Genomic DNA, 24,360 nt, shown 5'->3' with positions numbered 1-24,360 from the left:
TCACAGTGATAAACTCACGAAGCGGTAATACCGACCCACTGCAAAACAGATTAAGAAATGAGGATACCGGTCCAACAACAAATAGGGAGTGTCCTATTAACACACCCAGCCACCTTCGATGAATCGGATTTAGTTCTACGGCATGACTGCAGCATGATATAAGGTCGATAAAATGGTTTGAGTAGTTACATATCTTAATTTTCCAAATATCTATTGTTCAAGAACTGGGCCGTTGAATTATACATATCCTGTTTACAAATATTAGCTGGAACTCTCAGTGGACTAGCTTTCCCCAGGACCTCTAAAATATCTTTAATATAAGGCAACCAGGGAATTTTCAGATGCTCCTTGCAGCCTAGACAATCCTTGATAACAGATTGATTAAAAGTAACGAGAATTGGATCAAACTGGGATTGATTTAAGGTAACAAGAAGATTGGGCCGAACTGAGAGCCTGGGTGATAATGGGGCGTGTTTAATGAAATCTTTGATTAAGGAAAACCAAGCTCCTCATAGCATATAGACGTGGAAGACATAACACAAACATTGGTTATCATCAAGTTGTAAAGTGATTGATGTAGAGTTTCTTCTAATGCAAAATAACTTTGACTTGCGTAAAACCGCATAGCAGCATAATGTCATTAAAAAAACAGTTAATAATATAAAAATAAAATAAAAGTTGCTGCTAAAAACTACAGATAAGACACTTGGGGCCAGATGTAGGTGGCCAAATACCGAGCAGTAACGCAGAAATTCGCAGATTTTCTGCGTTACCGACCGGTATTTGGCCGAGTGCAATGTAGGTGAGTTGAAACGTACTTGCAAAATTAGGAATCGCAAAATAGGGATTCCTTATTTTGCTCTTGCATTTAAGGAATCGGAAATACAGATTCCTTAAATGCAATGTACATAGCACTAAAAATAGTGCACTTCAGCCTTAAGGAATCGCTAATTACCACCAGCTTCAAGGTGGTGGTAAGTAGCAATTTCCTTTGAAAAAGCACTTTTTGCTTTTTTAAATGTGCCATGTGGCGCACATGCATGCCCTTAGGGCATGCATGTGCGCCACATGTGCACACATGCACATTTCAGGGGTGCAGTAGGGTGTCCTTTGGACACCCTGGCACCCTTGAAATAGCTCCCACTATTAGCGATTCGGTAATACCGAATCGCTAATAGTGAATATCTTCCCATTCATTCCTATGGGCCTCCTAGCCCATAGGAATGAATGGATAGGTATTCTTTAATAACGAAACTCAATTACCGATTAGTTATTAAGGACTGTTAAGGAATCGCTAATATTTTAGCGATTCCTTCGTACATTCCATTTAGCGAGTCTTTAATAGCGATTCGGTAAAAATCGCTATTAAGGACTCGCTAAATTGAAGTTACCTACATCTGGCCCTAAGTTGTAAAGTGTCCCAAAAATAGTACAGTTCGGTGTGGCAGCTGTCAATTGTCGGTACTTGATGTCTGGTCTATCAGGATCGCGTTCCATATTATTGCAGGGGCAGAGTACACAGATTTTGCTGGAATTCGGCTTTGTGGATATGCCGTTGTTTTAGTCACCTTTGCACGTTCCTCGAGGTTGGTACAGGGCCTGGAATTTGCTGGTTGAGCTTGCGATATGAACGGTGAATGAAGATTGTGAAGCTTATGTTTAAAGTAGTGTTCTCAGGGTTCAACGCCCCGATGATTGTCTGCCTACAGGACCGAACTCTCAATCTGTTCCACTCTGGCTTCAGTTTTAGTCTGCGCAGGTCCAGCAATGCTGGGCAGAGGCATACAACGTGCTCCAAAACCAAAAACTCCACCAAGTCCTCGCAGCCCCTGCACTGTAGCTCGTCTGATGGCGACGCCAAAGTGGTAAATGTTTCAGGAAATGCCATTTCCCCAATCGAAGTGCCATAAACCGCCATTTTAAGTACAAGGGATATGTGCATGCCAGGTATGGTGGAAGAGAATCCAGCTGGTAAAAGTTGATTACTGCCCATGCATGCTTGCATTTGGCGAAGAGTACTTTGTCGGTAGTATGTGACCACATACGGATGCGCTTCTTGAAACTTGTTTTAAAAACTGTATTACTAGGGTTAAGGTTCCAGAGGTCGCTTGCTGATAATTGCTGTACGCATTCGTGAAAGAACCGACTGTAGGATCCAGCAGAATTACTAAAGCTAATATCGGACCATAACAGTGACTCGAGGGAACCAACTCCGGCCTGCCTTAACTTGTGGCACGGTTTTAAATAGGCACCTGCGCTTAGCATTTTGTGATTTAGAAGGCCCAGTTCTAATCGAATCTGTGCAGCAGATGTGGATTTTGGCATATGGAAGACTCTTTTGTAGATCTTAGTCACATGTTGGTTTAATATTGTGCTCCGTTTGCCCCGGGAAATTTCAATGCCATACGACAACGTGGGGCCTATTTTGGCTCTCATGACTTCCAACATTGGGGTTAAACTCTGGCCTGTCAAGTTTTTTTGAAAGTTTGGAAAGCTTCACTTGGAGAGCCATAGCTTTCATTGAGATGTCGCTGCGATGTTTGGCAAAGGTGCCCCTAGAGTCGAAGTAAATCGCCACGTATTTCTAAGATTTTCCTACCACGAGTCCAGAATTGTTATATGTCCAACCGCCACCTCCATAGTGCTTTCTGCCAAATATGACCACTTCGGTTTTCTTTAGGTTTATCTCCAAGTTGTTGGTAGCGGTATAACTGTGTAGTTTGTTTAACAGACGTTGCAGCCCTACTCGAGTGAGACTGAAGAGGGCAATGTCATCGGCATACAGAAGGTTGCTTAACTGGGTACCACCAATCTTAGGGAGATGGCTGTTTATCACATCTAGTTCCTGTTGGAAATGGGCCTTTTTGCAGGGTCATCCCTAAACTTTTTGCCTTCTGTAATTTTTCTGACCTGTTTGTGTTGGTTTTATGACTCTGGGCACTTTACCACTGCTGATCAGTGCTAAAGTGCATATGCTCTCCCTTTGTAAATATGACTATGTGAATTGGTATATCCATGATTGGCTTATTTGGTTTGCCTGTTAGTCCCAAGTAGCGTGGCCTGTGTGTGCCCAGGGCTGGTAAACCAAATGCTGCTGGTGGGCCTGCAGCTCTGATTTGCGCCATCCACAGAAGCAGCTTGTAAAGTGTGTCTCAGACCTGACACTGCAGAGTTTGTGTGCAGTCCAGAACTGCCATCTTGGCTGTGAAGTGCACCCACTTCCCAGCCCCTGAACCTTCCCTTGGCATCATGTAAGTCACCCCTATGGTAGGGTGCATTGTATGTGTAAGGTAGGACATACCTTGGTGTGTGTAGCATGTCCTGGTAGTGAATTACACCCAATTTTGTTTTTCACTACTGCAAGGCTACCTGTTCTCCATAGGCCAGAATGGGCAGTTTGACTATTACATTCTATAGCTCTAACTGACCCAAGGAACATGGTAGAAAAAACAATGTAGTATGCCTGAGCTCAGAATATTAAAATACATCTTTTAGTAAAGTTTATTTTTATATTCTGTGTTTGAAAATACCACTTTTAGAAAGTAGGTATTTTCTTGCCTAAGCCTTCCAGTGTGCTCTGTTGTTACGTGTATTGGCTGTTTGGTTTTGTAGGGACAGGGCAGGCTGAGTCAGACCTGGGTTGAATAGAGAGATCTGCATTTGGAGTATGGGGAGGGGTAGCTCCTTGACCTGAATAGGGCTGTGCCTAGCAAGGTGAATGCTGGCTCCACCTCCTACTGTGCGTCTGATTGCAGACCCCCTCTTTCTGAAAGGAAGGATGCAGCCTGGTAAACAAAGTGCTCCTGGACTGAGCAGAACTGGTTCTGGTGGGGTTCAGTGACTTGTAGCTTTTGAGAACAAAGACTTTTGGGGTATAAATATCTGTGCTGAAATCCTACAATTTGTATTGCTCCTGGACAACAAGACGAACCTCTGTCCGTGTAACTGAAGGAATCTGCAGGAGAGGACTATCCTTGTGCTTGTGTGCTGTTTCTTGGATTGGCCTGCAGTGGTTATCATTGGACTTGGAAGAAGAGGGAAAAGGACTTTGAGAGAACTTTTATTCATCTTGCTAAAGCAATCACCCAAGGGCTAGGAGAGAGCTAGCCTCCTGTTGAAGTCTCAGGCACATCAGACTTAACCATCAGCCTCCTGTTTCCTCCCAGCGAGGATTTCTATCTGCAGGTGAGGCTCCTGTGAGTTTCAGGGCATCTAGTTCTACTACAGAGAAGAGAGTGCTGAAGTCTTCTCTAACGCACGTTTGCGAGCCGCCGCAGCTGAAAGCGCTCCATAAATTCATTGCGCTGCTGCCTCTGAGTGCTCGCAACCAAAGATCATGGCACGTTTGCGGGATTCCAAGTGCTCGCTAACCAAAGATCATCCGATCGAGATCATCACATCGTGGACTCCAGGCGTCCGCTATTTTCATCGCATCACATCAGGATCGTCGCTCCCTCGCGGAGCGCCATTTCTTCGCATCGCAACCTGATCGCACACACAACAGGATTGTCGCCTCGTCTCCTCCCTCGCTGCAAGGATTCATCAGATCAACGGCCTAGCGTGCAGAAGTTTGTCGCAGTGTCTCCGTACGCATCAGCAGATCGGCGCATTGTCTCCTCCCTCGCTGCAAGGATTCATCACACCACCGGCCTCGCGTGCAGATAATCATCGCTACAGCTTCTTTGCGACATTTTGGTTACTTTGCAACAAAATCCAGGTACTTTGTAAGTAAAAAGGTCGCAGAGACCACTGCTTTGAACTGAACTCCTCTTTGAACTATTTTTGCAGCATTTCAAGAGCAATCCTATTTTACAGTATTGTGGCTTTTTATCGTTATTTGGTCTTGTGTTCAGTCTATATATAAAGATACTTATTTTTTATAACTACTTGTGTGGTGTCACTTTGTAGTGTTCTTCACTGTGTTACTGTGTATGGTCATAAATGCTTCACACACTGCCTCTGAGATAAGCCTAGCTGCTCATGCTACGTTACCACAGGGTTGAGCAGGGGTTATCAAAGGGTGTAGCCCTCTTACTCTGACTTAGGAATAAGGGTCCCTACTTGGACAGTGGTCAGCCATTGCCAACTGGAGACCCCCATTTCTAAAATTTCCGCTGAAAGATCGGCGATGAACAAGTTGAAAAGCAGTGGAGCTACCTAACACATCCCTGTTTGACTCCCCTTGTCGTCTTGAATTTTCGAGACACATGTGAGCCGGTGCCAAGCTTGACTTGTATCCAGGTTTTAGTATGTAGTTGGACTATGGCCTCCAAAAGTTTGACCGGGATTCCCCATTTCATTAGCTTTGCCCAAAGTGCTGCCCTAGAGACCCAGTCAAAGGCAGCATTAAAGTCAACAAACCGGTAAACCACCTTAGATGAGATTAGTGCTTTATCGATGAGTATTGATAATGCTAATAAGTTGGACATGGTGCCCGAGTATAGAGTAGTCATTTAAATCCTTTTTTGCCAATGAGCTACCTAGACATTTTTGATGTTGCAAGGCCATTTCAGAATTCTGGTTCTTCCCCCTCAAAGTATACTTTGTCTAAAATAGAAGTTTGTTTTCTCAAACGCTATTTCCTCGTTATGGCCCAGATGTAAGACCTGCCAAATGGCGTCTCGCAAATTGTGTTGGATTTGCGAGGCGCTATTTGGCATGTACAACAGTGTGTTTAACACGGTTTGCAATTCCCAATGAGGTTGCAAGTTGCGAGGGTCATGAATATTAATGAGCCTCTCGCAATTTGCGAGCCCAATGGGAATGACCGGCCCTCCCGGGGATGGTGGCCTGGTGGGCTCAGCAGACCACCATGTCTGGGACCGCTTTTAAATAAAGCAGCTTTTTTTTAGCCCATTTTTCTTAAAGGAAAACGGGATTAATTTTTTTAAAAAAATTAAACGTTTTGATTTAATTTTTCAAGGGCATTGGGGGGGTTATATGGGTAGGCAAGACATTGACTTTTATAGAGTTGTGTTGCCTTGAGTTAATTATTCTCATTTTGTTAAATATGATTTTCCTTTTTATTTTTAGACTTTACCATCATTGGACACTATGCCTAATGGCTCTAAAAGGAGAAAATGTATCTGCAAAAGGACCTCCGAGCATGGCCAAACTAATCTATACTTCCCGCCTGACTCCACTCAACTCCCGACTGGTACTGCTGAGGCATCTGCAAGTGTCACTGAACACAGGAGCCATTGCCCTTTACACATTTCACCACCTGTTCAACATCAGGTCATTCCTGGAGAGAGCAGTCAAACCATTCTCCAAGGTGATGCGAAAAAGAAAGTGGACCATTATGAGGTTGATACGAAAATGGAGACTTTGACCGAAGAACACCTAAAAATGCAGTTGGCTGATTGCCAAGAGACAAAGCAGATACATGTGATTGAGGGAGTGGAAAAGAAAATTGAAGATCAGCAGGCTGCAGCTCTATATGGGCATGGTCGAACTATACCTACATTGCAATTTTTGTTTGCTCCATCATCCTGCTCCCCAGCAGCAGGGACAGCAGTGGATAATACCAGTCCTATCCATGATGACAAGATCCGATCTTGCCCTACCTCATCAGACGACTCATCTGAATTTTCGATGACTGAAGAAGAAATAGAGTGGAAAAAACATCAGCTGCAGGAGTATGTAGCAATGTGGCCCAGCACAGAGACTACGCCAATAATGGGTTTAGATCACATTTTGCCCTTGGTAGATTGTCCATCTCACTCCCTCACAACCTTGAACATTGGCGGAAATGAAGGAGGAACTATATGTGCACTGTCAATTAGTAGCACATCTTCCGAATTACTCAGCAGTGATGAGGAACCAATAGTACACAATGATGCAAACCGCAATGATTTGACCGCTGGTGAGGAGTTTGATAGCAGTAGTAGGCTGCTAACTGAAGACTGGTTATGGGAAAGTGAAAAGTGCCCAAGAACACATGAGAAAGTGCGGCAATTTAATTCAAAACTGGCAAAGATGTTGATTGTGGACGTAATTCCACTTTCTTTTGTGGAGAATGAGGGCTTCCTGTCAATGATAGCAGCTGGTGCCGAGGAGTGGGAGGTACCAAGCTGCCGTTTCTTTGCGGAAACTGCTTTACCTGAACTGTATGATCAGGTGGTATCGCAGCTATGCAAAGCACTGAAGCAAATGGTGGGGGGAAAATTGCATCTCACTATGAACATATGGTCAAGTGCAGACATGGCAACCTATGTGTGCTTCACTGCTCACTGGGTGTCCTTCAGATCATTTGCTGGTTTTGCAAGCCATGGCACAGCATCAAATCCTGTGCGTAATCAAGCAGTATTGTGTATGCAATTATTTGAGGAGGAGTATCCAAATGCACAAGATATTGCAAGTAAATTGAATGATGTGATAAAAGATTGGTTCAGTCCTTGTTTCCTGCAAGCTGAATTTGTGACGTCTGGCAATAACCCCAACTTCCTAAATGCCCTCAAAATACTAAATTTCAAGCACATCCCCTGCTTTGCACATACACTCAGTTTGGTGGTAAGCAGATTCCTGTCTTCCTCTCCAGATATTGTTGACCTTCTAACCACTGCACGCAAGATCTGCTCGCACTTCAGCCACTCTCACAGGGCTCTCCAAGATTTGTCAGTTTATCAGAAAGAGTATGACCTACCTAAACGCAGAATTAAGTTGGATGCCCCAAACAGATGGAAGTCAACTTTGCACATGTTAGAACACCTTCATGAGCAAAGGAAGGCAATCATCAAATATACCATGTCACCACAGCGTGCAAAGGATTTGGAGGGCACTGCCTTGACAGAAAGTCAGTGGAAGCTGAACATGTTTTTGTGCATGATCTTATCCCCATTTGAGGAAGCAACAGTGAGGGCTAGTCGAGAGGAAGCTGGTATTAGTGAAATCCTGCCCTTAATATCCCTGCTGGAGAATAGGCTCATCACTGTGCAACATGAGTGTGTCCAGCACAATAAAAAGCTGAGGGAGATGGCAAATAAGATGCTTTCTTCTTTAACTGATGATGCCTGCATCAAATACATAAAGGGCAATGACAATTATATGCTTGCCACTTTTCTGGACCCACGCTTCAGGGACCAGGTGTCTAGGATGACTTCTTGTCAGAGTCCAGAGGTCACTATCAAGAGATGCAAAGACATTTTGCAGACTAGACTACAAGCTGTTTTGGACTTAGGAAAGCATGAGTACAGAAAAGGCACAGTTGTTCCCAGTTCTTCAAGTGGGACATTTTCATTAGTCCCAAATGTGTCACACCAGTCTGCTAATGGTTCTGATACTATTAGCAACAGCAGCAGCCTTTGGAGTCAGCTTTCAAACAGCAGCCTTCTAAGCACAGGACGAATAACTCCTGACAACGCCCATGAAATGGTGATGGCATACATGCAGGACGTTTATGTGATTGATGCACTTGAGGAACCCTTGCATTATTGGAAAGGCAAAGAAGAATTTTGGCCAGTACTTTGTCGTGTAGCTGTTGAGATTCTTGGTTGCCCACCGACTACTGTCCAGCCTAAAAGGGTTATCCGTGCAGCTCAGGCCGTTTTGAATGCCAAGGACATCTGTGAGTACACAGAGAAAATGTCAAGGCTTACATTTCTGAGGATGAACCACCACCTTCTCCCTAATGACTACATCCTCTTGCCTGAGCAGATTCCAGACGGTGCAGCTGAGCCCGAGAGTGATGATGAGGAATATTATCGTTTATAATCCATAAAATACGACTTTCATGCTATGCTGCCTTAAACCTTTATTAGCCTGCTGCTGTGCACAGCCTGGCCTGCATCTGATTCTTTACATTTGGACTTCCCAAAGAGTTTGTTTCATCTTTTTTTGTCAGGTTTACATTTGGCCTCGGAGCAAAAACTATAATGTGCGGTAGTTTGGTAGCTTCAGTGTTTGTTTTGTTTTAATTTGTGTCGGCATATCGCTTTATAGCTTAATAGCACAATAAACATGTTTTTCTCACCTGCAATAGTTTCATTAATGAGTTCAACAATCCTTTTTTTTAAATGTTTTTATTTTAGGCACCTGTCTGTCTGCTTTATCTCTGAAATAGATAAATAACCCTCAATACTATTTATTCACATTTAAGTTGGAAAAAATCCTCTTTCAGTAAATGGGATCCCTCTTCATTTGTCTTTTGCTTTCCACGCTCAGTTTTTGAACGTGCAGTTTCCTCGAGGATTCGACTCATCTGCATGCAGCAAAGGCTGCTAGAAAATTTGAGCTTCGAAGAAAACTTCAATAGGATTTGCAAATTTCGACCATGTGTCCTTTTCATGTCCTGTTCTGTGCTGTGTCTGTATCGTATTCTTAAGCGAAACTAACATACTTCACAACCTGCCAAAATCACATACAGCCGCAACCTGCACTGACTACTGGTAAAAATGTGTACTGTTTGGACCATATGTGCCTTAATTATACATGTAAACCTCAGCAAGATCCTAGAATCTACCTGCGTTTTTGGTAATTGCACATCAAGAGAGAATTGATAACAAACTAGGAAAATCTTAGGCACAGTGTGTGTTAACATTACAATGAAATTAACTGCAAACTTCTACCTCAGATGCACCCATACTTTTTAGGAGACCATTCTGCACTTTATGAAACCACACCAGACGTCGATGACTAAATTCACTGAGAAACTTCGGGAGCATCTGCAAGTGGCAGCCATACTCCACAAATAGTATAGGTCGGCGAAAATTATCGAAGTGTGCCATCTAAATTTGCTTGTAACAAACTTCTGCTTCTCGCTTTTCAGTGTTAAAATGACGTTCAACTGGCTTTACATCGGTACCTCATGGCAAGTTTTTTTTTTTACTACAGCTCACCTCTACATGATTTGCTGTAGTATAACTATGTAAGATAGATAATTTTCACAAACGGTTAATTTGGATTTAGGAAAGTATTTTATAGGTTCTGTGCCGAATAAAATGAACGCCTGCACACCTCCTTTGATGGAAATGAATGTATTTGCAAATATTTTGCAGAATCTGTCTGTAGTTAACCATCGATCTGGAGGACGAGTATGCGACCCTGTTCGAATCTGTTCTTCATGCAATCCTCTGGACGTGTGCACAGTACCAGAGATGTGATTTGTATCCATGTTGCACATTGGAAGGCAACGAAAAGCTGTAAGAGGCCCTCTGGTATGCAAGTTTGATGGTATTTTTCCCGGTATTTTTCCCGGAGATATGAGGTGATGGTTATCTGGCACTGGTACCGCTTAGAATCTCTAGTATTGTACTCTCTTGGCTCTTTTGTTGTCTTGGTTGTGCCTACTGTTCTGAGTAGGCAAGGTCTGGTTACCTCTATTTGGAGGTGCCTCAAAGCTCTGCTATGGGCCTTTCTTTATCGGCACCACTCTTTCACGTATATGGTATATGTCTATTCTGTCGGTTATATGCTTATGACTGAAATGTAGAATCTCACTCTTACTCCAGCTCCCTCTGAAGAAAATATTCCTCACCATTTCCTCTATCTCTGTCTGAATCTTTTTAATCTCCATGTTAAAGCTGCTAAAACCAAGATTTTCTTTTCCCTTCCTCAGATCTCTCCATACACATTTCTTGTCTTAGCCTATTCATTCCCACCCTCTTTCCATCTCATCATAGCTGAGGGTGATGTGTGATCGCCACCCTTCGCATTCTATTACTTTTCCCTCCAAACCAACTTTAGAATGTTGGCAAAATGTCTTTACCTTTTCATGCGTCGAAGAACCTCATCTCTGGATTATTGGTTCTCCTTCCTTATTGAACTGCCACATTACTCTTTTGAGCCTCTGCAGTGTCTCTTTAACTCATGATCTCTTCTCCAAGGCTTCCTTCCTTCTGGTGGCTTACATTTCACTCCGCCTTCTTTTCTACTTTCTCTATCTTTTTAAAAATGCACTTGTAGTTTTGTTCTATACATATCTTTTGGCTGTCTTATTTCCTGTACTGTTGCTTGTGTTCTGTTTCTCATCTATATTTTGTTTCACTTCCACCCCCTTGCACAATCGATCCTTGTGCCTAAGCACTAGAACGCTGTCCTAGTTTTGCACACCATTTTTCTCTGTTAGACATTCTCTTCTCTACTACTTTATGTTCCTAGTTATGTTGCTAACATTTTGTATTTTCATTTTTTGTACCATATTGCATAACGTCAGCGATTTTGGGGAAAAGTGTTCTGAATATTCTGTGATTTTAAATGGAAAAAGTGACTAGTGCAGTGCTGTTACTTTCTTTTGTCAAGGCGATACTGCCCAGTACCTTGAGTGGACTAGTGTAATTACAGAATAAGGTATGACATTGTCTGTATACTGGATCCTTTAATGTTTTGGCTGTAGCGCCACTATGGGAAAACGATTGCAGTGGTATCACCAGCAGTGGACAACAGGACAGAAATTAACGGCATGCTGGAGGGTTGTTTCTGTTGCTTTGTCTTCACGAGGAATAGTCCAGATAGTTATTGTTGCTTTGACATCTTGCAATGGGAGTTGCCACTCCCCAGATCAAAACATTTATCAGTTGTTCCCAAGAAAGACCTTTTCTGCAGAGGAGTTTTGAATATTGTGCCCTAAATTTGCTCGTTCTCGTGGAAAGAAGTTTTGGGTGAGAGCCAGGTCCCCACAACATCTGCCTTTTTGAGGCAGGGAAGGATAGGGAGTCAGACTCTTGGGGATAAGGACACTGTGGCAGCAGCCAAGGTAGTTGTGGTGGTTCACACATTGTGCTGTGAGGAGACTGGTGGCTTAACGGGACCCAACTATAAAGGGGTTTGGTTTTTGTAGTCCCTCCGTCAGTTTAGTGTGTCATCTTTCTGTTGCCACCATTTTTATGGATTGCAGATTTCCCCTTAAGAAAACCAACTTTAGTAGTCGGAAGGCAGGCACGTGGGTGTGATGTGCGTATGGTAGTAAGGCATATTTTTAGTCCTAACAGAAACCGTGGCCTTCCTTAAAGATCACAGTGGACGGGATGAATAAACACCCATGCTAAAAGGAAGCGTGAAATTACTTTATACAGATTTCCTCTTCTCCCCGGGGTGCTGTACCTTTTCAAGTGTAAGTGAAGCGAACACTAATGATGCTACTGAGAAGCTTGCAAAACTGTAGTGCATTTTTGCTGTCTGTGTTGAATGTGACAGCTGGAACTATATGCTTGTGCTGGAACTATATTGTGGTCTTTCTGTTCTTGTGAGGAAAATTTGCACGGCCGTTTTTGGCCTTGCAGTGCCTGTTTTGGGTGAGAGTTGTTTGGTTTGCAGGTGTGTGACACTTTTTAAAACCTTTGTGCTATAGAACAATCAAAACGATTGGCTTTGTCAACGCAAATTCTTTTTTACTTGGTGACTTGTGTTTAGGTATGTATGGGCACACACATTTTCCTTAATGACTTGACAGGTGTAGGAAGCAGGCTCTGTATATACTATACCAAAGTGAGTGTGCACAGAGTCCAGTGGAACCCCAAAGGTAGGCAGAGGCAAATTTGGATAGAACCTTACTCTCTCTTAGTGGTAGTGTGATCGAGCAGTAAGGCAGTATCAGAGGACAGTGTTAAGCATTTGTTGTACGCACTCAGTCAGCAAATGAATTCACACACTCAAAGACAGAACTTGAGACCAATTGTTTTTGTATAAAACTATTCTTTTAGTTATTATATTTTCTAGAACCAAGCAAGCCTGGCACAGGTAAGCAATAAGTACTTTACAGTAGTAATGCAATTGAAATACAGTTTGAATGATAACTGTATATGCACTTCGATTTGATTTACAGTATGGATGCAGAGAAATGCAATACTTAGTAAATGCAGTACATGGACTTGAATAGACTTTTTAGTAAAATAGCAGGTAAGTAAATTTTGAGATTACTATGCTTACACAGAGTAGTATACCTGGATACTACTCTGGGACATTTCCTGAAACTGGTAAGTAAAATCGTTTTTGTTAGATTATGCAATTGTAAAGAATTTTTTTAGTTTCTCAAACTCCACACACACCAACTTTTCACAGAAAATTTTCAGTGTTATCCTATGGAGGAAAATAGTGTTATCGGTTTTGAGGTAAGTAATCAGTCTTTGGAGTTTAGGTCCTGGGGTTTGAACAAGGGTTCCCACAGGGTCAAGGATGCACTCTCGTTGCACCCTCAGCGGCACTAGGGCGGCCGGGTGCAGAGTGCTGAGGCCCAATGTTATGCAATGGGGTATAGGGGGCCTTCGGTTGGTGGCTGCTGGCAAGCAGGCCAATGGGTTGTGGGAGCAAAGCCCCTGGACTTTAGCTCAGAGCAAATGGGGAAACAAATTAGTACCGAAGGTGCACCCTCTGCGGCATTAGAGCGGCCGGGTGCTGTTTCCACGTTGGATGCCCTGTTGTTTCCAATGGAGAACCTCCGGTTTGCAAGAGCTCTGTAGGCAGGGAGACTAAGGACTTCTGGGTGCGATCACCACTTCGAGAGGTAAGTTGGGAAGTTACGGGTTGGTTAGGCACCGTTGGCTTGGGCACACAAGGCCGTGCGGCGTCGGGTGCAGGGGTGCCTTTAGGGGTCGGATCTTCTTACCGGCTCCTGGTCGCAGTTAGGGGGGGGGGGCCTTCTTGATTTAGACTGCAGGTGTCGGCTGGAGGCTTGAGGCAGGTCAGGGGTCACCTTATCTCGGTTCAGGATCGCTGGGGTGACCTTGTGGTGTTAGCCCACTCGAGCTTGGGCCGTGGACGGCGGGTGCAGAGTGGGGTAGTTTCCAGCTACTGCCAGAGGTTGCAGTTGAACAAATCCGGTGTTCACGGGAGAATCGGTCTTTGGAAGTGATGGCAGGCAGGTCCTCTGGGGTTTTGAGGTTGCTGGCTGCAGGACACAACGGGATTTCGCAGAAGCAGGTTCGAGGGGGAGACAGGCCGGTGGGGCTGGGGCCAAGTCAATGGGCGTCTTCCTCTTGTTAGCTGCTGCATGGCTGTTCGGTCCTTCTTCTTTTCTTCTTGTTTTTTGTCTGGATCTGAGGAAGCAAGGTTCAGGGGTGCCCCTAAATACCAGATTTAGGGGCATTACAAGTAGGTAAAAGGCAGGGACCAATGGGTCCTTTCCCTGGGGTGGGTACACCCCCTATTATGCCACCCTCCAGTGGGAGGCGGGCATGAGCCTGTCCCTGGTAGGCTGAGTCCCCCCCCGCCCCCATCTTCAAGATGGCGTGGACTGAGAGTTGTGCTTCACCAAGCCTCCCCCACCTGAGGTGTGGAGTTGGCAGTGATGGGAACCCCTCTCTTCCTCACTTGTTTTTCCCGCCGGTTCTCCTGGCCAAAGTGGAGGTCAGATCCAGTGGGGACCCGTTGCTGAGAGCAGCAAGTGGCCTGGGGAAGCTCACAAAGGTGGCAAGCCTTTGAAGCTTCCCCTTCGTGAACCCTGCCCATCCTGGGGGAGGAGGCTTGGCACCTCCTCCCAGGATGTGCATTGTTTCAGGCCCCAGAGAGCAGCAGGCTCTCGACCCAGGGGTCTAGAAACATGTCTGGTGGTGGCAGCTGAAAGCAGCCACTCAGCCTGGGCACTAGTGGTGTGTTAGTTTTCAGGGGGCATCTCTAAGATGCCCTCTGTGTGCATTTTTCATTAAATTCCACACTGGCATCAGTGTGGGTTTAATGTGCTGAGTAGTTTGATACCAAACTTCTCAGTGTAGCCATTATGGTGCTGTGGAGTTCGTAATGCCAAACTCCCAGCACCATAAAATGGCAGCACTGCACTTACAATGTCTAAGAATGGACTTAGACACTGTAGGGGTACAGGGCTGATGCACCTGCACCCTCACCACTGGTATAGTGCACCCAGCTAGAGGGGTGACTGGCCTATGCCAGGACAGTGGGTTGTAGGCATGACACACAGAGGTGTGTGCCAGAGAGAGAGAGAGACACACAGACGTCTTCCCTGGGTACCTGTGATATCATTTACCAGGGGCTGACCTGTGGCTAGAGATGCCAATTGGGTTAGTTTTATGGAAAGAACACAGGCCCTGGGAACCTGATTGGCAGGGACCCAGCGCACATCAAGTCAAAATTCATCAATAGTCTGGCAAAAAGTGGGCGGGGGATACTACAATAGAAAGCCACTTTCCTACAACAGGTGGTTGAGCCTGCATGAATAGATGAGAACTGATTCTATTCTTCAACCTCGAAAGGTCTGTCCTCCCCCCACAAAAAGGCTGCACACCAAATTCACATGTAAAGCCCACACCCTCCTGTAAGGGCTTTGATCCTTTAATGTCCATCATGTACTGCAGGTGCTGCAACAGTGATTAAATAGTGTAATCCCTTGTTCTGCAAAATCCTATCATGAGTGCTGAGTTACTACTTTCTGAGCTATAACTCTACCCCTTGTGAGGTCACGCAGGGCATGGTGCCTTAATTGGATGTCTAGAGTGACCAGGACCCCCTGCCAAACACCCTCCCTTAAACCTAGTCCTTGATCTCTCACTTCTGTGGGTGCAATCTCCCTGTTATGCTTGCACACTGAGAGGAGAGGCTTGATCCCATCCTTCACCCATGAAAAACCTGTTTCCTGGCCACTTGCTTTGTTCCCTAGTCTATTGCCCAAGACGAGCTGCAACTGTTAATCAAACAATGTAGGCAGTTGTTGTGCATCAGACGTCTAGAGGCAATGTTTGTTTGCCTTCTGAAAGTCAAATTGCATGTTGCAACATGAAACTTTCTGGGTTCGCATGCTGTATATTAGTTTGTCAGCCATCTAGTAATGTATAGCCTGTGATCCCAGAAAGATTCATTAATTCAGAAGAATTGTCGGTTCCTAAGCATCATTTTTGATCATTTGATATTGTGTCCCTCCCTGATGCCATCAGACATATACCCAGAAGTCCCATTGCGTGGTCACCATCTTTAGAATGTTTTTTTTTGCCCTTGGATCTAGATGCAGTGGTGGTAGCTCCTGGATGGAGAAGAGAAAACCCTTTTCAAAAGAAATCAAAAAAGATCCAAAGAACCACCGCAGGTCACCAAACAACAACGAAGGTCACTGAAGATCATCACCGGTTTTACACCGAAATCTTGAGGTTTTCAACCTTAACAAACCACAGGGTTCCTCGACTGTGTGGCCGAAGAATTCTGGTATGGAACACGCACCATTCAGGTTCTACCCTAAGGGCCATCACAAGTTTCCACTGAAAGACAGCCATCAACTGTGTAATTTGTGTCTGCCCAAGGACCCCACCCACACGCCTGAGGGCTGCAACAACTGTGCTGAATTTCAACCAGAAACTCATAGCAAGAGAAAAGCAGAGGAGTTGGCCTAACGGCTAGGGCGCTCGACCTCGGACCTGGGGAACTGGGTTCGAGTCTCGGTAATGACGCTGAACATCCTGTGATTCTGGGCAAATCACTTAATCTCCCTGTGCCTAACAAAGAATGAATGTGTCCTAATGTACGTAACTGGTGCTATGTAAAGCGCTCTGATACCTGATTGGATTCGGGTCAAGTTCGCGCTATATAAAACTCTGCAAAAAAAAAAAAGGTGTGCACAGTACACCATGGCGCACAGTTGCTGGAACAGACTCCTACGGCAGAGGAGCCATACAGAGATGACAACGCGGAAGTGGCAAAGCAGTAAGATCCTAACTCCGAGACAGTTGGCATTGAGAGGGGAAAGGCTCTGAAGAAGCAGACATTGACTGGCAGAGACAGATGGTACAGGGGAAATTGGTTGGCGAGCCAAAGCAGTTGGAATCCAAAGGGGCATACTTTGAGCTCGAAGGTGGCAGAAACCAGACACTAGCTCAGAGAGCCCTTCAAATCTAAACCCAGAGATAACACAGGAGTCAAACCCTCTGGACCAGCCTTGACCCCAAAAGTTGAATGGGAGAGCAAAGTTGTCTTGGCGCCAGCATTGACATTTGACGCTGAGAGGAACAAAAATTTCAGACTTGGACAAGAGATACCTTGAGGCCGAAATGGAGGCTTTGTTCAAAAGTTAAAAGGACTTTGGCAATTCCCTAAGTGGATACCAAATCCCTCTCCAGCGGGGGCACTGCTAACTCCATGGCGATTGGAGCTCACTGAGAGTGCGCTCTCCCTGGCCCTGGCTAATCCTGTTGCTATGCGCTTTTAGGGGATACATGCAGACTCCCTTACTGCCAGGGCTGACCTGAGCCTGGGTCGCGGCTTCCTGGCATGGACAAAGCTGCTGTATTCGGACCTAACTGCCAGAGTACGTACGGGCCAGACCCTAGCAGAGAGCTATAACGTGGGGTGAGGGACAAGGCAGGATTGCCCCCCTTATTTCTTTGCACTGGCCATGGAGCCATTGGCCAGTCACCTGAGAACAGTGAATAGATCTCAAGGTATACAGATTGGCAGCCATCCCCACCACATTGCGTTATATGCGGATGATCTAATATTTCTTGGGATTATGGCAACGGACTTGAGAGGCGCCAGGGACCTGCTCAAAGAGTTTGGCTCCCTATCACGCCTGAAAGTTAATTGGCAGAAATCAAGGCTGTTATAGAGAGAGGCGGACTCCAGAGAGACTGGACACGCTCCTGTGGGAACCAAGATGCTGCTTGGATCTAGGTGTTAAGATATACCACAGCCAGGCTGACCTCCTAGACTTGAATATAGGAATGGCCGTTAGGGCACTAAGGTTGAACACAGACTTTTGGAAAACTCTACCTCTATCAGTAGCTGGACAGGTAGCGCTGCTCAAAATGATAGCACTTCCTCGCTTACTATATTACTTTACGGTTCTGCCAGTAAGGATCCCTAGAGCAGTGTTCCAGAAGTTGGATTCTCTTATCTCATTCATCTGGGGAGCGGGCTGCAGGAAGATGGCGATGGCTACACAGATGGCTGAGGGTGGGCAGCTGTCTCTGAGTTTGAGACCATCTTTTTATCAGCGCAGCTACACTGGTGAACGCAGTGGCTGGCCGGCAGAAAAATCCCACATCGTGTGATGGGACCGTTAGTCCTGGAGTTTATTAGTTTAGTTGGGATGCTGCTGAAAACTGGATGCCCTTCGCATAGCGAAACCCAGTAGTTCAGAGTAATGCATAGATACTGGTATAGATGCTTACAAAAATGTGCATATGGGTTCCATATTCCCCTGACATACCCATAACTACTCTAGAGGCACTACCACATGGCGTCAAATCAGGAGGATTGGGGGGCTAGGATACAGCAGGGGCAACAAGAACGGGGGACTTATTCCGTGAGGAGGGGCACCTCCCATTTGAAGATTTCCATTCGGAGTTTACCATACAGCAGAGCCACTTCCTACTCCACAGGGCTGTAATGACAGTGCTAGGTAAACATTGGGGTACCTGACTGTTGGAGCCACGCTCTCACAAAGCCTGTCAATATGTTACCTTGTCTTCGGGGACTGTTAACGCGGTCATGTGTCTGTATAAAGAAATATGGGCAGACATGCTTTAACCCCTGCAAACCCAGTGCGGGGAGGACTTTGGGATTCCCATATCCAACAGATTGGGAGACAATTCTGTAGAGAACACCAAAGGTATCTAGAAATGCCTGTTTCAAACAAATCAAACACTATGTCCTACATAGGTGGTACCGGACTCCAGGGTGAATCAATAAATATTTCAAGATGTGGGGAGGTGGGAGCAGAGATCATGTACATGATATGGACCTGCCCCCGCTGACTACGTACTGGAAGGAGGTAACCATAGTGGTTGCTGATGTCCTATTGAGAAAGGTCCACTGCTTTCCAGGTCACTAAGATCACTGGTAGGTTCCAGGATGTGACCTATATATTGGAGAAAAGGAAAATCACCAGACCCTGAACGGCCTGGAGTGGGAAGGGCCAGGTCACAGGTACAGGGAACTTGAGAGGTGGGCTGGATATAAGGGAGAGGTACCGCTTTGAGAAGCTAGATGGGGCCTAGGCTAGTTAATCACAGCCCATGCTTGTGAAACATTGATGATTTGCTTAAAGGACCCAGAACACCCATCACAAACGGCGACGGTGGGGGGGGACCACCTGCTGCTCATCCTTAAATGTGATAGGTGTAGGGACTAGCTACGTTTTGAGTATACACATTCCTGCTGTCTCCTTGGTAGGAGCACTTTTATTATTCCTGTGACTTGATTGGATATATGGGACAATATTGCTTGTGACTTTTCAGTTGCTCTTTGGATTTCTATGGGGCATGGCTCTTAGAGAGAAGGGGAAGGTGGTGAGTTTGGTTACTGATATTTTTTAGGACAACTTTATAGCCATGATTCAATGTAAGGTAATGATGATGCAAATGTGCTTGTAGACTACTGATGTTATGAGCCTCAATAACATCTGTTGGAACGAAGAAAAAAGAGCACCATGAAGGGTCCCTGACGGCTGGTGCACCCACCGCAAACGGCTGCAACAATGACTGCACTGGAGACCTGTGCGGCTGCAGGGAGAGTAAGATGACGGCTGCACAGTAGACCAGGTATACAGCGAGGTGGCACCCTGATCCTGTCCTGCGGGATTTGGTCGCTTGGTGTGTAAAAATAGACGGAAACTGGACCTGTTGTGCTGACTTCCGATCCTCACCTTAGCACCCTCCGATGGCTGGGCTTACCCAGACTGTGACAGTCTGGGGGTGCCCAGGTCAGTGGCGTGCTACATCGACACAGGAGGCTTGAAAGCCATGGCAGGTGAGACTGGGAGACCTCATGCACACACAGAGCCAGGCCTCTGGACAGACACCGCTCAAGTTGCATGGTTCATTGGGATCTCCACCACTGACTGGACCGGCTCACAGCTGCAGCCTGAGGCCCTTGCCCCTGCACTGCATCGGAGAGGAACTGAAACTGGGTCTCCTGGAATTGTAGCTTGTGCAGAGGCCTGAGAGGGACTGCTTCTCTCCCCTCCTCTTGACAATATGCCTTGGACCCTGTGGGGGCAGCTTGGGGCATACTCATCACTATAAATCTGATGAGTAGGGGGCGCTCTCCTTCTGCTGATAAGCTGGACATAATACTGGCAGCCATAAGCTCCACCAAAGATGCCATCTAAACTAAAATTGACTCCCTGGTGGTGAACCTGGGGCTACTAAGAGATGACCAAAGGAAAATAGTGGACTGGGTGCACCAAGTAGAACTGAAAGTAGCTGAACTTGACCCCATCACTAAAGCACACACCATGGACGTGAGCTCCCTCACAGGCAGAGTCTTGGAGGCCCAAATAGATGACCAGGAGGGTAGGGTCAAGCAAAACAATATACAAGTGGTGAGGCTGCCAGAATGGATTGATGACTCCGCCATGATCACTGTTCTGGCGGACGAGCTGCAAGAGACAGTGGCCCCTGAGGGGCTATCTAAGCACTATGCTCTGGAGCGAGCTTATAGGGTACCAGCGTGCCCCCTGGGCCCCCACTGCTATTGGTGGTGGCAGTATGGGGACCATGACTACTGCCTGTACCACGCCCACAAGGTCCATACCAGTTAGACAATGCCAGCATTTGCCTGGCTTCACAGCTGCTGTTCAAAAGCAGAAGGCATTATTCCGCTTGGCGAAAGAGATGACTGCAAGTTGGGAGGGGGGGGGGCATCTACAAGCTACCTTTCCCTACTAGGCTGTGGATAACCACAGACGGAAGGTTTGTAATCTTTACTACGCTGGAGGAAGTGTGCCATGAAATTGATGGCTATGAGGCAGAGGGCTGAGAACAACTGTGGAGTTCTCCAGCGCCACACTCTGCAAGTGCAGGAAGTCTCGCCTAGATCAAAGGAGGGGTGCACAGCCTACACACCATCAAGACCGAGCTGGGTGTGACGAGGCGATAACTGCGGCAGTCAGGACTACCCAACCAATGAAGGGCAGATACTTCATCCTATGTGAAGAGTAGCACCGACTAGGATGGATACAAGCATGCTCCTACCCAGTCACCCCAGGCATGGCGGACAATCTTCCATGACGATTTCCTTCAGGGCACTTGCCAAGCAATGCTCCTGACTTGCCCCACACACCCCCTCTTTACATTCCCCTAGCGGCTTCTGTGGTCCTCTGAGGAATACTACCGCCCTGTTGTGGGGCCAGGCGAAAAACTGTTTTGGCTACCCTATACCTCTTTCATCACACTCCTTCTCTTTACTCCATGCGGCAATGGCTATTGTGTTTCCCTAGAAGTTACCCAGCACGACTATGGTTGGATTCGTTTGGACAATACACAATGGTGTAATCGTACTGGGTGTGGTCAGTTGGGGATTGTTTAAAAAGTCAGTTACATTTCGTGGGTATTGGATGCAGGAGTGCAGGGAACAAAACCCACATCTCAGAGACAACTCATTTCACTGGGGGATGCATGACCTATATGTCTGCTGTGATACAGTACTCTAACCATCTCATGTGGCAGGCCTACCTACTCTGAGTATTTGGCTAATGCACATTTGGATCACAACCACTTCTTATTAACCCTGGGTTGGTATGCCCCAAACCGTGATCCTGACCTGTAGACTGACTACAGCTGCTCCAGAGAACGCTGTCTTCTGGGACTCCCTGGCAACCGCTATCTGAAACTACATTGCAGAGGTAGGGGTATGGTGGGATGGGAGGCTGCGGTTGTAGTCTGCAGACAGTGCATAGATGCAACCTCCGGGGTTGAAGCTGAACTACCTCACAAGATTTCACAGCAGTAACTTACAATAGGCACCTTACACAAACAGGAGCAGCACTACCCAGAGGTGTATGGTTGGCCAGTGGGGAGAGGGAGCTCCTGCTGGTGTTACTCGACCGCTTAAGAGGCTATGCCTATTGGCAGTACATCAACAGGGCCCATAATGAGCAGGACAAAGCGGGGCGTCTACTCGCATTGTTAGCTGACCCCCCTATAGGCAACTCACATGTATTTTATCCTTAGATGCCATGACAGAAAGTGTACACACAGGTTGCCATTAATATAGTTTTTCATGACTACTACACAGAACTTTACACAGTGAGGCCTGGAGCTAGTCCACAAGATCTGCATAATCATGTATTTTCTGTCAAGACCAATAGATTTCCTCAGGATGTGGCTACCACACTAGGTGGAGACCTACAGATCCAAGAGGGCCATCCAGTCTCGTGCAAGTGGGCAGTCTCTGGTGCAGATGGACTACCGGTAGAGTTTTACTTGACCTTCCTCAACATAATGCCCCCCACCCCCGACAAATTTATATTTGAACAAGCTGAGGTTAGGGGCTATAGCAAAACGCACCTGACCGATAGAATGCCCCCTCGACAAATTTATGATGCTGCGGGGATGGTAAATTTCTACCACCCACTATCCGTTAGGCCTTACTTTTACCTCTACTCAAAAAGGGCAGGGAGGCGGTCCAAGCCTGCCCACACAGGCCATTATTGATAATCATTTGAGTGGGATATTGGTTACACGACTATCACTCTGCCTTCTGGACGTGATCCACCTGGATCAATCAGGCTTCATTCCGACGTGCAACACAGTCCCTAACATCCGTAGGCTTGTACACACACTACATTCCCAGTTTAAAGAGAACCCCAGGGCACTTGTCCTGGCGATTGATATAAAAAAACGTTTTGACATCCTCCTCTGGGAATACATGTATAACGCAATGATCAATATGGGTTTGGGCTGGGGGTTAATTACATGGGCGAAACATCTATACAACTCCCTTACAGCATGAGTTAAAACAAGACAACATATCTCCGATCCCTGTAAGATAGAGCGGGGTACTTAGCAGGGAAGCCCTCTCCCCCTGGTGCTGTTTGCCATTGGGGTGTAACCACTGGCAGCCGCACTCCAGCAGGGCAGATCCTTTCAGGGAATACACCTGGAAAACACCCCTTTACATATTGTTTTACGCAGATGACCTGGTACTGTACCTCCAAGGGGAGCGATCTGACATACAAGAGACATATGCAACACTAGAAGAATTTTCCAGAGTGTCAGGGCTAGGGGGTCAACTGGAACCAATCCAATGCCTACCAGATGAGCGCCCCGGACCAGAGGATAGACCACCTGAACTCGGGCGGAGTTGCACTGGGAGCCACAAACACCTTTGCCTACTTAGGTGTGCAAATCTACCAGACCGAAACCCAGCTGATAGAGGGCAGTATACTGGTGGCACTCACCTCTACAGTACAATCTATTTTCATTTGGCACGCATTACCGCTGTCCTGTAGTTGGCCACACAGCTCTGGTGGAAGTGTTGTTTTTTCCATGTTACATGAATTTTAATGCTATGCTACTCGTCCAATATACCAGAGCTTTTTGGGGGGGAATCAATTGGCTCCTAATGACCCTGCTCTGAAAAAATACAAGGCGCAGCGTTACCTTGGTCCAACTCTGCCTCCCAGCTACAGAGAATGGATTGGCAGTCCCCAGCTTCACTGTATTACCTGGCTGCTCAACTGGTTTGAGCGGCACTGGAGTGAATCACCTGGAGGTGCTCTGGGAGCAGAATCAGTAGAGTCTCCGAGCCAGGGTGAGCTGCTTCAACTACCCTTGCGCCCCCGGGGGATAACCGGTTGAGGCTGAAAACATCCTACTTAGGACTCTGATACAGCTGGAGCCCTGCCCTACGCCAGACTTATTGTATACTTCTGTGCGCCTGTGATCTACTGCTGGCGGCATTGGAGACTGTTTACCCCCACGGCGATTGGGGGGGTCTGCGGGAGTGGAGAGAGGCCGGAATCCTCACGCTGGAGGACCTATACGAGAATGATACACTCAAGGACTTACAAACACTTGTGGACACATTTGGTATTTCTCTCCACCACTTCTTACTTATGGCTCAGTCAGGGCCACACTGTGGACCTACTGAAGGCTTGGTACTGTTGAACCAGCTTCTCAGGCAGCACTACAATTAATGTGCACGACCTTGGAAAGGTTCAAGGGGATAATGCTGTTCTATAATGCACTGACTCAACAGGCCAAAACACACCTTCAGGAGATCGGGGCCAGATGGGCCTAACTCGGATAAAGATTGAGACACAATCCTGGAATCCACATCAAGGGGTTCTCAGAAATGGTCGATTCAAGCTCATTTAACTTTACTATTTGCATAAAGCATTTAGAGTATTAATGTTATTTTGTCTGGAGCATATGTGCAATGTCCCTGATGCAGTGAAGAGGGAGTGAAACTTTTCCACATAGTGTGGGCGTGCCCATCATGTAACCCCTACTGGAACTGTCACTTGGTACGTGGAAAAGGCTATAGGACTCCATATTCTGAAAACCCCAGCATTTTTTTTGCCTACTAGGCACTCTATCAGTTGGCGATGGCTTGGGAGACCCCCACTTGCCCAAACATCCTGCATTGGCATCCAGAGGTTCTTAAATGGGTAGAATGTGAGGGGGCGAATCTCAGTAGGGAGGAGAGTCATAGACTCCCCATCACTGAAGCATGCGCAGCCATGGGATACCCTTTAACAGGCCT

The 24,360-nt window shown here is 46.3% G+C and overlaps 1 protein-coding gene and 1 long non-coding RNA gene across 2 annotated transcripts in view; one reads left to right on the top strand and one right to left on the bottom strand.

The window, feature by feature from the left end:
* The window catches only part of LOC146866956 (zinc finger BED domain-containing protein 6-like), a 60,807-nt gene extending 51,830 nt beyond the window's left edge, over positions 1-8,977 (top strand). The window contains exon 2 of the mRNA XM_085603273.1: positions 6,034-8,977. Within this exon, the coding sequence (XP_085459399.1) occupies positions 6,055-8,712 (2,658 nt within the window). The 5' untranslated portion in view covers positions 6,034-6,054 and the 3' untranslated portion in view covers positions 8,713-8,977. The remainder of the gene's footprint in view (positions 1-6,033) is intronic.
* LOC146866955 (uncharacterized) overlaps positions 1-24,360 on the bottom strand; it is a 90,910-nt gene that overhangs the window by 1,684 nt on the left and 64,866 nt on the right. The window lies entirely within an intron of this gene.

This window comes from Triturus cristatus, chromosome 1_2 (genome assembly GCF_964204655.1).
Source record: "Triturus cristatus chromosome 1_2, aTriCri1.1, whole genome shotgun sequence".
NCBI lineage: Eukaryota > Metazoa > Chordata > Amphibia > Caudata > Salamandridae > Triturus > Triturus cristatus.
This window is presented reverse-complemented; position numbering and strand designations above follow the sequence as displayed.